Source organism: Strigops habroptila, chromosome 1, assembly GCF_004027225.2.
Source record: "Strigops habroptila isolate Jane chromosome 1, bStrHab1.2.pri, whole genome shotgun sequence".
Classification (NCBI taxonomy): Eukaryota; Metazoa; Chordata; class Aves; order Psittaciformes; family Psittacidae; genus Strigops; species Strigops habroptila.
The window spans coordinates 41,057,477-41,071,795 of NC_044277.2; the positions used below are offsets into that span (position 1 = coordinate 41,057,477).

General features: G+C 38.7%; 1 protein-coding gene across 1 annotated transcript in view; it reads left to right on the top strand.

The window, feature by feature from the left end:
- Nucleotides 1-9,416, top strand: part of ST18 (ST18 C2H2C-type zinc finger transcription factor) — a 97,111-nt gene extending 87,695 nt beyond the window's left edge. Inside the window, 4 exon segments of the mRNA XM_030503993.1 lie at nucleotides 1,873-1,961; nucleotides 3,466-3,569; nucleotides 5,856-5,999; nucleotides 6,808-9,416. Coding sequence (XP_030359853.1) covers nucleotides 1,873-1,961; nucleotides 3,466-3,569; nucleotides 5,856-5,999; nucleotides 6,808-6,948 — 478 coding nt within the window. The 3' untranslated portion in view covers nucleotides 6,949-9,416.
- The last annotated feature ends 4,903 nt before the right edge of the window (nucleotides 9,417-14,319 follow it).

Sequence of the window (14,319 nt, forward strand, 5' to 3'; positions counted from 1 at the left end):
CTGGAATCAACTTTTACCTCTTTTTCTATGTTTCCAGGACTTTTCTTCAGATTAGCACAGTGTCTATATGGTTTAAAATTAAATAGAATTCTTTCCTAGGCAAATATCTGTATATCTTTTTACAGAACTGCAAATATCATTGAAATGTCACCAGAAAAGATTTAGCAAGAGCAATGGCTGCATTAATTTCATCTTCTACCAGTGGAAAAAACTGCTTTCATAAACTTTGTGTTGAAATAACTATAACCACACAAAATAAACATGTAGAACTCATATGGACTACACAAGTTTGAATTTACAACAATCTTACAAAGAAAACTACCCTGACTAAGCAGGAATCACACATATAACCACACATAAGTAACAATAAACATCATGATTTTATATATCATTGTAAAAACATTTGACCACATTCAGTCAATATTTACTTAAAGAATCTGGCTATAGAATCTGAATTTAATACCTGGCAAAATTTGGTATTCTGTCTGTAATAGGAATTAAGTCTATATTCTATACTTCCTTTGCTTTCTTACTAACACTCTGAACCAACTTCTCCAATACAAGAATGTCCAAGGTGACTTGAACAAATTCAGAGTCCAGTGTTACCCTGACTTTATGATCTACATCCCATGTTATAGTCTTTACATTAGGACATTACTGTAAACTGGGGCTAATTAAGCAAATAACATAAATAGTATGCTGTCTGGTTGCAACACATAGTACAGATGATTTCTGTCCTACATAATGCTGGAACACACTCAAAATCATGTTAGTTAAAATAAGGAAATAAATATAGCTTTGTGATATGATATCCTTTCCAAGGACATCTGAAACATAAGAAAACCATGGCTTTGAGACATTCTTCCAGTTAGTTGTCTGCTTTGAACAGAGATACTAAGCAGCATTTTAGAATTGGAAAATTAGCATCTTTCCTGTGTAGCTTTTAACTAAGCCAGTCCGAAGGTAACTTTAACCTGCAAAGATTGTTTTCTTTCTTTTCATCAATGTGGAAACACCATGTCTGCTAGGATTTTTTGTTTTAGTTTTTACACAAGCACAAAAATCAACCATTTTCCTGCAAAACAAAATTTTCCTTCACTCCTTACTTGGCTACATCTGAATACATATCTCTCTGCCAGTTCTTCAGCATATGGGTATTTCTTCTTTGTTATTTATAAAGATAGTATTAAGACAGTGCAATTCATCTTAGCCCTTTAGTGGGCTATAAAAATTGCCTCGGATAATTACCGGTTGATGAAATTGTAAGCTTTGAAATAGCAAAATGTAATTTAATGTGAACAGTGGTTAAAAAGCAAACTGACTATATAATAGAACCATTCAAAAAAGCTATTACAGTCTACAGGGTATATCCAGAGTTATTATTGTATTGATCATTATTATGTGACAAAAAAATGATACAATAGTTGTGCACCGTGGAAATCATCCCATTAACTAATTTTTTTTTGGATAGTAAACTTGCCATTTTAAAGGACCATACTGGCCCTCTCCTCTGGAGTATGAGTCCTTAATAAAAACAAAAGAGAGGCTTTATTTGTAAGTGTTGGGACTTCAAGAATTCTGTATATGCATCTTCACATAACTTAACAGTGTCTGCCATTGCTATTTTGATTATTCTGAAATATGCTTAAGAATTGTTTGCTTATAGGTTGAGAGTTCTGTGCCAATTTTCAAGCTGGAATATACAGTTAAATGGCTCTTTATGAGTTATGTCATTCTCTGAAGCTATGCTATAATGGAGATACTGATATGACCTTAGGTACAAAGGTCTGTCCAAGTGCATGATAATATTGCCTGAAAGGATTGTTGCCATTTTCAAGTGGGTGCTAATGTTTTTTTTCCTATCTGTTTCAGCCTGTCTGGTTGTCCTCTGAATGCACAAACCATAAAAAAGGGCAAAATTTCGGAAGAATTAATGACTATCAAGCTTAAAGCAAGTGGCGGTAAGGAGATTTGTAAAAGATGATGACATTTATTTAGCTAGAAGGGCCCTGACTCCCATTTATACTTATGCCCCTTTATGCCATTCTGGCATTAATTCTCACTCCTTTCAGTTGTCTCCTGCAATAGCAAATCTTGAATAACAAAAATCTTTGTATGAGAGATTATAAAATTATTCTCATCTACATCATGATAACTCAACATTAAGGGTATGCTCTCATCTTGCATCAGAGCATTATTTTTTTTTTTATTTGGAGATGCTTTCTGTATTGTTATTACTAATAAATTATTAGTTACAGATGAGGAGGACTTAGCTGTCTGATGACTAAGGTAAGAAGGGATAAATATTGTGTGCATAAATCGACTCTTCTCCTTAACTTGAACACTACATGGTTTAGTATCTGTGCAGTACTTGGATAATTTTACTAACCCAACTGTACAGGAATAATTACCAAATAGTTTTAGGGCAAAATATATAGGAGTCTCCTTTCTTTTACAGCATGCTTTAGAAAGTTGGGTATTGAGACAGGATTCAGGGAACTTAGTCTTTATGCCTCCAACTGCTGAGCAAAACGCAGCAATGACATTGAGCAAAAGTTTGCTTCCATGTGTCTATATTTTCACAGCGGCAGGGACTACTGCTTATAGTTTTCCCAAGCTGGTTCCACAGCAGACTTGTTCAGGGCTCTAGGTTTTAAAGCAGTAACAACAGCAACACAAAACTCTAGTCAGAGTTGGTCTCAGAGTGCCACTAAGCAGAAAGAGGGACATGCGCTGCCAGCAGCTGTAGCTGCTCAGTATTTTTCAGAACAAGCCTTTCATTAAAAGACCAGAGGTTTTTGTTCTTTGCTATCTAACTTGCAGGCATGTAAAAGTGTTTCCTCCTTCTTTTTTTCTATAATGTTTTTTAGCATTTATTTCCCTTTTGCTGCTATTCAAATTTCACTGTTTATCACATGTAACTAAGGCCATGCTTCTTGAAGTTATTCTGCACCGAGATTTACCCGCACAGAACTTCTTGCAAGATCAGAAGCAGATACATAAGAGCTTATTAAAGTCAGCAATTACACTAGTGGAGATGTTACTCTGGGGTGTTTCCTGCAAAAGATGAATTGCTGTTATATTTCTTTTAAAGCAGAAAAAAACCCAAACAACATTGTAACGTTTTTTACTAAAAACATGGGTTTTAATAAAATTTCCTCTTTCTGGGCAATATTTCCTTTCTGTACCCTCCAGCCTGCAGTTATATGTTGCACTGGAAAAAATAATTGTGAAACACAAAGATTCAGAAAGCCCCTTCTATGTTTCAGATCATACAAATGTTTCACAGCTAGGAAACAATTTTGATAGTAAAAGCAAAGCAAGAGGCAATTTAAGGATCAATCATTTGATCAAAAGCTTGTTATCTTCCTCTTGATCAGTAAAAGATAATGCAGCTTGTTACTCATACATCCATTTATATGTGGACACTTTAAATCTGATATTGGTATTTTCAATTATTTGCAGGTATTGAAAGTGATGAAGAAATCAGACACTTGGACGAGGAAATAAAAGAACTGAATGAATCCAATCTTAAAATTGAAGCTGACATGATGAAACTGCAAACCCAGGTATGACATTGACATGAAAGTTTTACCTTTCCTTATGCTACGCTTAAGCAAAATCAATCAATAAAATGCTATGTAAATGTATGCTTAAACAGTTAGTTTCCTGTACACTTTTTATTTTCCATCACTCAGTGGCACTTAAAAATACCAAAGTCCTACATGCCATTTTGTATGTTTCTGTTTGTTTGTTATCTGTAAATAAGCAGCAGATTCCTGGGCATTGTCTTAAAGATCTAGTGAATGACAAATTCAGGGCAGTTTTGAGCTAATCTTGGCAAGCAGAAAAACTGTATTTACCAAACGAAACGTTCATTTTTCTTTGTTGACCAAACCATGAAGAATCCCATGACTGTACTTTTTAGGGAGGATATTGCCTCTTACCTGCACACTATAAATCTTACTAGAAGTTGACTTTGCTCTTATGTGTAGCTAAGAAAATCTCCCTAGTTCAGTTCACCCATTGTCAGTTATTCAAATAGTTTGAATTTGGCTCCAGGTAACACCTGGTAAAGAATGGATGCCTTTTGCTAATTTGTGTAGCAGAGAGTTTTAAGGGAGCTATGGAAAAGAGTCATTCTCTTTCATTGTTTTGTATACAGGAGAGATTAAATCTTCTTTAAGATGCTGATAGTGATTCTACAGAGTGAACTGAATACGTTCATCCCTGCAGGGGCTCCTGGGAGTTCACCCAGGCAGAGCGGCTAAAAGCAAAAGCAGAAGCTTGGTCAATATTTTAGGAATAACAGCTCAAGAATAAAGGTCCTAAATGAGATCTGGCAACTGAATATGAGTCTAAATTGATCTAAAACAAACTGAGTGTAACCATGCTCCTCTGTATTTGTACCACACTGGAATGTACCGTGTTGATTAATGCTGTTTTTGCAATAACCACTGTGTGTATGCTCTAAATAAGGGTGAAGTTTATGCCATATATGCTGTATCTAAATGATCCGACTTCACACGGCAATGGTTGCACTGTGTGGGAGGTGGTGCTCCATGTCTCGGGACTCTTATTTCAGTTCTCTCTGGTGAACACTATGTTGTTTGCACAGGGAGTGCCCAATTTATGCAGTCAGATTTCTTCTCCTAGGACTTGCTCCCTGGTGAAGGCAGTCTGACCAGCAAAGCCTGAACTGAGCTACACCTGAAGCAACACATCCCTACCTGGATTCTGCTATCTCCTTATAATCTAGCCTGGGCAGGTGTTACGCCACACTGCTGCAAGCACCCTCCAAAGGAGCAGCTGTAGTGGATTGCAGGCAGACAAAAAGGGGTTCCTCCCCCGGGCATCATTTTGCTCTGTCACAGTGTGTAAGGAAGGGAAGTAAAGTGGCCACAGCAAGAGACATTTGACTAGTGCAGAGATGTGCAACCTAATAAGGACAGGGTGGGCATAACAGCTGTGGATGTGACTCTTGCTCTGTGCCTTGTGGAGCCATGGCCAGGCATAGGGGTGGCAGACCATGGTTCTGCCCTGCACCACTACCTTGCTGCCTGCTGCAGGGCAAGGATATGGGCAGCAGGGAACCAGGCCCAGCCACTGATGGCTTCTGGTTTTCAGCACTGCTTTTGACATATAAGCCTTCAGAGCTGAGTATATTCCCAGTGGGCTCATGCTAAAAAGATATCATTTTGCTACCTCAGACCGTTTTTCCTGCTGTTTCCAAAACCCTGTGTTCCATTCTGTTTGTCATAGATCATCTTTGTGATGATCGGTGTGCACTCAACCTCTCAATTTTCTTTGCACTCTATTCTTCTCTTACTGTTTCCAGTGCCAGCCCTGTTGCTAATCCCAGCCAGCCCACAGCCCTACCCTCCACCCAGAAGCAGGGCAGGAAAGTAGCACAACAGCTAATACCCATGCCTTCACTATTGTGGTCGATCAGCAGAGATGCTGTAAGAGCAGGACAGCAATGTAAACATCAGCCTCCCTTCTCCTTCCCTCCACCAGCCTTGCAGCCACACTCTCCATCCCAGTTCCACACTGACCTTCCCTCCCGGAGCTCAAAACACTCCTTCCACTGCCGGGCACTCTCCAGTGCCTCACTGCCACAAGGTTTCTTTGTGAACCAGCATCAGAGTCCATCAGTCCAGAGCAAATACAACCTTTTCCTTGCTCTGAATATTCTGTGGAGAAATTATGATTATCCTAAAAAGAACATACCTGAGTTTTAGATCCATCATGGCCCCTCTCATAACCACGTGACTGCCATTTGGAGTTCAAACTGCAGTTGCAGCGCTGCCAAGAGTCCGTCTGTTTGTGTGTTTGTACCTGCCTGTGTCTTTTAGATCACATCTATGGAGAGCAATTTGAAAACAATAGAGGAAGAGAACAAACTCATAGAGCAGAACAACGAGAGCCTGTTGAAGGAGTTAGCCGGCCTTAGCCAAGCTCTCATCTCCAGCCTCGCTGACATTCAACTTCCACAGATGGTAAGACCTCAGCCAGCAGCTTCACACCTTCTTTGAGGCTGTTTTGCCAGCACTTGAAGCAGTTGAGCAAGCTCAGGGACCAGCAGGAGCACTGGAGCTGCACTAGCAGAGAGCTGTTTTAGGCTAATTTACTTTGCAGAGATGCTGGTTCATGAAATCTGTGTAATAGCAAGCACAGTTTCTTCCAGGACTGAGCTGACCCTGATATCTCTTGCCCTGTACCACATGGTGCAGGACAGGCTTTTCCTTCATCCCTCCCTATCTGATTGGCCATCTTGCACAAAGAGTGAAAATTTAACACCAAGAATCCTTATTTACTCTGCTTGTAGATCAAAACTTTAACCTGTTTCATACAGGTGATTCTTCTGGAGCCAACAAAGCTCTACCTTCTCAAAACTCCACATCCTCAATGTTTTAGTTGCAAACACAGCCTAGACCTACAAAGGTGCTTGGGTTTCTAGAGTTACAGTCCCCTTGCCCAGTTTCAAGAGTGCCACTGGGAGATTGCATGAGGACAGTTAAGGGGATGTCAGCCACAATCCCAGAGCCAAACAGGCCACAATAAAAAGCAAGTTACATTGACATTTATATCTCCAAACCCTTTTCTTGCTTGGAGTGTGTGGTTCCCCCCAGCACATGCAGCTCCCTTAATTTCTACAACCACTCCATTCATTTGGATGGCTGCCCTGTTTACGACTTCTCCCCATTTGCCATATCGCTGCTTTTCCATGCTTCGGGTTTGGGTGTTTCGGGTTTTTTAGCCTTAATTTTCTCTCCTACAATTATAATCTGTTTTGTCTTCATTTAGGGGCCAATCAGTGAGCAGAATTTCGAAGCATATGTAAATACACTCACAGACATGTACAGCAATCTGGAACGGGACTATTCCCCCGAATGCAAAGCTCTGCTGGAAAGTATCAAACAGGCAGTGAAGGGCATCCATGTGTAGGATGTGAAAGCTGCTGGGCAACAGAAATTACTTAACAGCAGTAAACTCCAGATGGATCTGTTAGGAGTTCATGTACTGCTAAGGGGTGTAGGTTGCCATGCTGCATTTACAATTGCAACATTGCACTAATTTTTTTCCCAGCTGACATAAAAAAAATAAAAGAATAAAAACACAACAGACTATTTGTATTAACAGCAATGCACTCTGTTAGTATATTGTATTTATTTCAGTATGACTCCTTTTTTTTCTTCTTTTGCACTCAGTTTTTGTAAAGTGAATGTAAAAAGTGTGTGCGACTATTTTTTATATTTTTTATTTATTTCTAATCAAAGAGTTGTTTTTTTTATCTTTTAACAGCATTTTTGTGGCCTGCCATATTTTTACAAATGTGTTTATTAATTTATTTTCCAACGGGATTTTAAATAGACTGAAAGTTATACTGTAAATTATATAACTTGCTGGGTTTGTACAGGAAGAAAAAAAAAAAACCTATGAAAGTAACAAATGACTGAACCGTGGTTCTAGTTTTATTTTCCTCACATCCTGCTTTTTTATAATGGCTTTGTATCAGAAGTGGGTTTGCAGTAACATGAGATGTGAAGATGCATGGAATGAGAAGATAAATGGTGCCCACTAGTGGGGAACTTGGGCTCTTAAAAGCACAGTATGCTGGAAAACAGTGTGTTAAAGAATACGTTAGCAATAATGAAATATAGCAATCAGCAAAGCACTTGACTTGGCTGTGTGCTTTAGCCTATGCGAATGATTATTTAAAATGTTTCAAGAGAACTTCAGATTTATTTTACCACTGCAGTTTTTTTCAGAGTTAGTTCATGGAGGGAAATGACAATTATCTCTAAACAAGAAGGATAATTTGATAGGACTGGTACTTTTTTAGTACAAAACATTGAGGTTTTAACCAAGTGACCAGTATTGCTATGGATTTGGATTTGAAAAATGCAAACACATCCCAAGCTGAAGGCTTTGTACATAATGAATCGAACACATCTCCCCTGAAATGGCATTTAATACTGGTTTGAACTTAATGGCAGCTGAGAAGGCAGCGGTCTGGAGAGGAATTATACCACTCCAGCACAACGGTGGTTGCTTTTCCCTTTGAACAAACGGTAGCAACACCGTGACTGGTTTCTCCCATCCTTCTTCTCTAAGACTAGGCTGATACTAAATTTGTTACCAGTCTTTTGGTAGGGTACCAAGTGCTACAGAGATACAGACAGGTGGAGGTGTGGACAGATGAGCACTTGCGCAGAGGTGCTGGCATGCACCTCAGTATCTGATTAGCCTGGATGAGGAACTTCTGAATCCGTCAGAAAGTAGCGGTTGCTATAACAGAGGCAATGTCTATTTCAGGGATTGTAAGTAATTAAGCATTGTTTCAGAAGTTTTTTTTATATTTATTTTTGTTAAGAAAAAGGTATAAACAACCAGCTAAACTGCCTTTTTTGTATGCACACACACCTCATGTGCATATGTGCCTCAGTGTAAATGTATACATGGATCTAGCGTGTGTTTAATTTTTCCGTGCTATAATGAAAGTGTTTATTTTTATTAGCTGCATTTATATTTAGATTGAATATGATGGCATTCACAGGCTTGACATATACAATTATATTATTACTGTTCCTGCACAAAAGTACTATTCAAAAGTGATTCAACTCTCATGCACTGTGGTCACTGTTCTGCGTTAGGTGGGGCTTGCTTTTCATTTGAGGGTTGGTTCAACTCTCCGATCCTAGTTTAGACAGGGGAAAATGTATGTTTTAGGAGCTGTGTTTATTTTTAAATCGATTTTTCAAAAGCTACCATACGTGCTGTCTAATATAAATAGGAGGACACCAAACAAAAATTTGTTATTAAAGTTATTGTTCTTGCTAAAAAAACAAAAAGCAAACATTTGTTATACTCGTTAAATGCATACAAAATGAGTTCACTCATTACAAAGACTAAAATTTGATTTACTAAATATTTTAACAAATTTGTTATATATTTTATTTAAGAAAAAATCTCTTACGGAGTTATGTATTTATTATTATGATTTACTATGGCTTCAGGTTAATTTAACTGTGTTTGGTTGTTTGCTCAGGATGTTCTGTGAAGTATGTTTGTATTTATTTGCCTCCCTTGTACTTGATGTGTTTTGTAACGTGCACTGATTTTTTTTTCTTTTTGTTTTTCTTTTTTTTTTTTTGTGTTTAAATGCATTGATGAGCTATACTGTAAATTAGACCTTTTGTAAAGAGCAATGATGTATGCATTTTTTAATTTGGAGTAGTTTGTATACTGTTTCTTCATACAATTAATATTTCTTACATCAAAACAACAAAATTGTGTTCTGTGCTGTACATTTGGTGTATGGTAGGAAATAAAATTGATAATGAAACATTGCAGCAAGTTTGTTGGGTTTTTAGCCTCTAGATGCTGACTTGTATTACACTTTCTTAACTGCACCTGGCACTATACAATGTGTCAGATGTTTTACTTGCTTTGTGTACAAAATGTGTCATCCTTGTAAGTAAATTTCTGATATAAATAATTTAATTAGTGTTTTACTTTGTCAATTTTAAATAAGGAGGAAAAAAATGAAACTGCTTAAGGGGTCCTTTTCACTTCTGAATGGGGAAAAAAACCCAAGATTATAATCACTGCATTATTTAATACATTTTTTTCTTGGCAGCCATAGACTTCATTTATACTGATAAAGTACAGGATTTGTGCTGACCTTTAACAGCTGCTAAATGATGTTTAAACATAAAAGCCATTGTAAAGTTTCCAGCAATTTGGAACTGCCCACTGTTCCCGTGCAATTTTCTGCTGAGATTTGCAGTGCTTAGATGTTGCACAAACAAAAATCTGCTGGTTTTAGAAAGACAATATTTCCAGTATCTAATGGACTTTCTTTTTTCACTGCTCATTGTAGCAAAACCAGGCCAGTTTTATTTAGAATGCATGCTAATGGATTCAGGAGCATGTCTTGCCTCAGATTCCAGCTTCCCATGGGTAGACCAAGCATAATTTTCATTTAGAATATATGGTAAATTTAGAGCCCATAAAGTAGCTGGTAATTATTTATTTGAATAGATATAGTTAGATAAATTAAAATGGACTCTGACACTAGAAAAACTAACAGACCTTGCATTTAAATAGAGCAGAGGTTCAAAATTTGGATCATGACATGAATCTTGACTACTCACAAATCTTTCTGCGTTCGGAGCCATAGAGTTAGCAAGGGGCTGGGATGGAGACAAACCTATCCTAGGAAGCTCTGCTCCACTGCAGTGAAGAGTTTTCTTTGCTCTAGGATGCTTATTGAAGGACAACATGAACTGGTTCTTAAGTAATTAATAGTTACTGAAGTAATATTTCTTAATAATTCTTAATGAATATAAAATAATATTTTTTCAGAGTCCTTTAAAGTTACTGTTCCTGCATTCATCATTAAACACTTGCTTTGATAATGTTTATTTCAATGTTGAAATGATGATTTTTCTCCATTAAAAAAGAATAATGTAAACAGTCAAGACATATTCATTACTAAACTAACATAAGCCATTTGGGGGAGGGGGGGAAGGAGAGGAACAACAAAAAAACGTTGTGCTTGAAATAAACTTTCAAACCATTTCCATCTTTTGAAGTTTTCATTTTTAATAATTGTGCTGTATCTCTGCCTATAGAAGGGGGAAAAGTGCCGACTTCAGTAAAAATATATAGATTCCGTTGACTGAATTACCTTGAATGGAATTTAAGATTTAAATATCAAAGAGAAGGAAGGGGAGCAAGAACAGTCGACATTTGCTGTCCTATAGACTAAGGAAGTCTACCCTGTAACTAATCATGACAAAGGTTTCTGAGCCTATGGTGTAGAAAACAGATTCTGTTTTCAGATTCTGTTTTCTACTGCAATTTTATTTCTATTTACTAATTAAGCACCTCTTGGCTCCTGCTGGCTTAGTGTATCTATCTGATTATCTGGCTCTTCCACTCAGCACCCCTTCATCCTACTTATATTGTACTTTATTTTTTATTATTTAATAAGTCACAGGATTTCTTGATGGGAATTTGCTAGCATGCAGTGATGCAGAGTTACAACAGAACCCATCCCCTTTGTTTCCTCCTGTGTATCTGCATTTCTATACATTCTACCTGTCCTGGCATGTCTACTATGCTTTAAGTTTCTTTATGATTTATGCAGCTGTATAATTTGTATGCTGTTAGGAGATTTGCACCAGGCAAAGTCCTTTGTTCATCTCACTTGGGATATTGTGGGATGATAGAGCTTTATTTAGCTTTTGTGTAATGTAGGACAGTGACCTAGTTTCAGTACCTTTCAATATCTCATTCTGGCTTGGTTTTCTTCTGTCTCTTTTGCTCTAGTAAGTCTTACACAGCCAAGCTTACACATAATTTCATCAAGGATTAGTTTGATTTCCTGTCTGACTTCATGGTACAAATTGCTTCAACTGCATTTCGTTCTTAACGAATGTTCCCAGGCACACTGTCCAAGTAAATCTCAGGACTCTAGTTATGTGATAACAATTACTATTTAGGTTGCTTCTATCTGCTCCTAAAACTGTTGCTGCACAAGATTTTTCCAAACCAGCTTTTAGTGTCCAGCACCCGATTTTGACGCCCAGCTTCACATCCCTTGAAGGGGCCTCATTTTTGGAAGCTAAAGGCACAGCTAATTTTGCTAAGAAGGGCTTTTTCAAGATTCCTTTCTCTGACCAATTGAAATGACTAGCTACTAAGTTTTTGTATTATTATTTCATAGAATTGTTATATATGCCTTGTTAACACCTATTTGCATGCACTATGCACCATAAAATTCCAGGTGGGTATTTTTATCCATCCCAGGTATTGAAAAATAAAACGTCATTGGTGTTACCCCAATCTTAATTCTGACCCTTACGAAACTTCTCTTTTACTGTCCGTGCACAATTGTTTTTTAAGGTTCAAGGTTTATTAAGGAAAATAATATGAAAGAAAAAACAAAAGACCAAACCTAATTCTTTATTTAACTGAAGATATTATCTGTCTGAACAGTTCCCTGTCACTGCTGCTGAAGCTGGGGCTTAAAGTATCTGGCCTTCAATCTTCTTTAATTACAGTCATACGTAGCATCTCATGTGCACCCCCTGCTTACTTCTGGCACAGTAAGCAAAATCTGGATTAGGAGCTGGGTTCTATGCTGATTTCAAATTTACTGAGATGAAATTTATTTGATCCTTTAGGAGCAGGATGAGCTTAGTTCCCTTGGGAAGGAATTGCCTAGAACCAGGAGACAAAGAGTTTCTTTAATCCTGATGTCTGGTCAAAAAGATTTTAGGGAAGGAATAAAGGTTTTAAACACTTCACAAAAACCTACTAGGAAAACATGTGTGAAACAAATTCCCACAGAGAAAAATGCACTACCATCTCCATAGACTGAAGACCTGAGCTCTTTGCACAGACGTGTGGCAGAGGCACCACACACAAAGAGCATTGGTATTGAAGGCTGTGAGGGGATGTCTTGTGTTTCCCAGCTGGCAGAAGACAAAAAGGCACATCAGGAAACCAAGCTCTAGGCCCTAATCAACCCTCCTCTACACCTTTTGGATAACTCTTGGCAAGTCACTTGATTCTAGCTCTGTTTTCATACCTGTGAAGACTCTGAAGTGTATTAGGAATGAGCAATACGTCTTACACAGGAGTATGCAGTACATGCATGCACGTACAGTGAGGGAGAAACAGCAGAGCACATGTGTAAGAGCATATAGTAGATATGACTGGCAGTATACTATCCATTTCAAAATAGTAATTTCTGTGTTTGACAAGAGATATCTACAATCCCACACTATATATGAAATGCCTTGATGGCAGTCATTATAACCCTGATGCAATCACTTCGTCCTCTGCATTTTAGAGGCACCGCATGGTACCAGCTAAGTCATTCAGATCTGCTGTCTCTGGTTTAGTTCCTCTGCCTCTCAGAACTGGTTCCTCTCTGCATGCCACAGATTCATAGAAATCCACACATTTCCTATTTCAAACTCATTCAAATATTTCCTATTTCAGTTTTTATGCTGAGCCCACAATGCAGCTTTAGCTCTTTTTTTTTTTCCTCTCCTAAGGCATCATTACAGTCCCTATTTTATTCCTATGCTTTTTACACTGTTTCCCTTGAAGATATCTTCCAGTTAGTGCTGCTGGTCTGTCTGAAACTAAATTTTCAAAATGCAGAAGCTATATTTCAAAACAACAGAAGCAAAGGCTCTAAAAGCAGAAGCACTTTTATTGAGATAATGGAGCTCCTACAGATTTTGTGAAAAATCAGCTGATTGCTATGAGAGCGAAATTATGATTCACCGTAAGAGGGAAGAGGAGGAAGGCTCAGCTGTTACAGATTCTGTTTGGCAAGGCCAGCTCCTGATCAGCAAGATGTACAACATAGACTAGCAGCAAGAGTCAGTGCAAGGTTGGCCATAGAACTGCACTTTTGTGCCTGGTGTGGTGTCAAAGTGTATAAATGGTACAAGTCTTACGCATGAGTATAAATATTTGAGCAAGGAAGCAGGTGGGACTATAGCACCTGTGTTTATAGGGACAGTGATGGGGTCAGGGGCAGAGAGCAGAAGTCCCCAGGAGTCCATTGGGTGCCATACTACATCAGTTCCCCCCATTGCAGAACTGTTCCGTTTTCCAGTTGTGGGTCTTCCCCCATGTCAAACTGAACGCTTTCTCTAGGGTGCTATGGTACCATCATGAGCAGTGTTACTAACCCTGCTTTCTGGGGAAACACACACTACCTCTGAGCTCTGACTCACCCCAGGATGGGTTTATGTCTGGAAGAATGAAGGTGAATATTTCACAGCAGCTGCTGGGCAGGCAAAGCCTTCCTGGGGAAACTTCCCAGCAGTGCAGAACTCCAACTGCCAGGACGTCTGCTTTCACAGGCTGAGATTCCATGGGGGTGGCTGGTGGCAGGGAGGAACCAAGGTGCTTGCTGCATGCCTTTTCTCCTCCCGGGTGTTGCAGTCGCCATCCAGGTAACGGCAGCCCAGCTGTGCTTCCTCCCTTTTCCCCCCTCCCCATCCAGGCCAGACTGAGGCAACCCTTGTGTTTTTTCTTTCTGCAAGAGGCTTAAATCTCCTTTCACCATCTTGGGAGCATAGCGTGACTGCAGCCACCACTGGCTGGCCTGCCTGCCGCCGTTCATGATGCCCTTTTTATTACCAGATTAGAGGACATTGTCACGATGCGTATGAGGCCTTTCAGATAAGGCGCTGTACAAGTTCCAGCAGGTTCCAAATACAACAGCACGGCTTTCGCATCCAGCCTACAGGATCAGAGTTTATTTCCCCAATGCAGACAGCT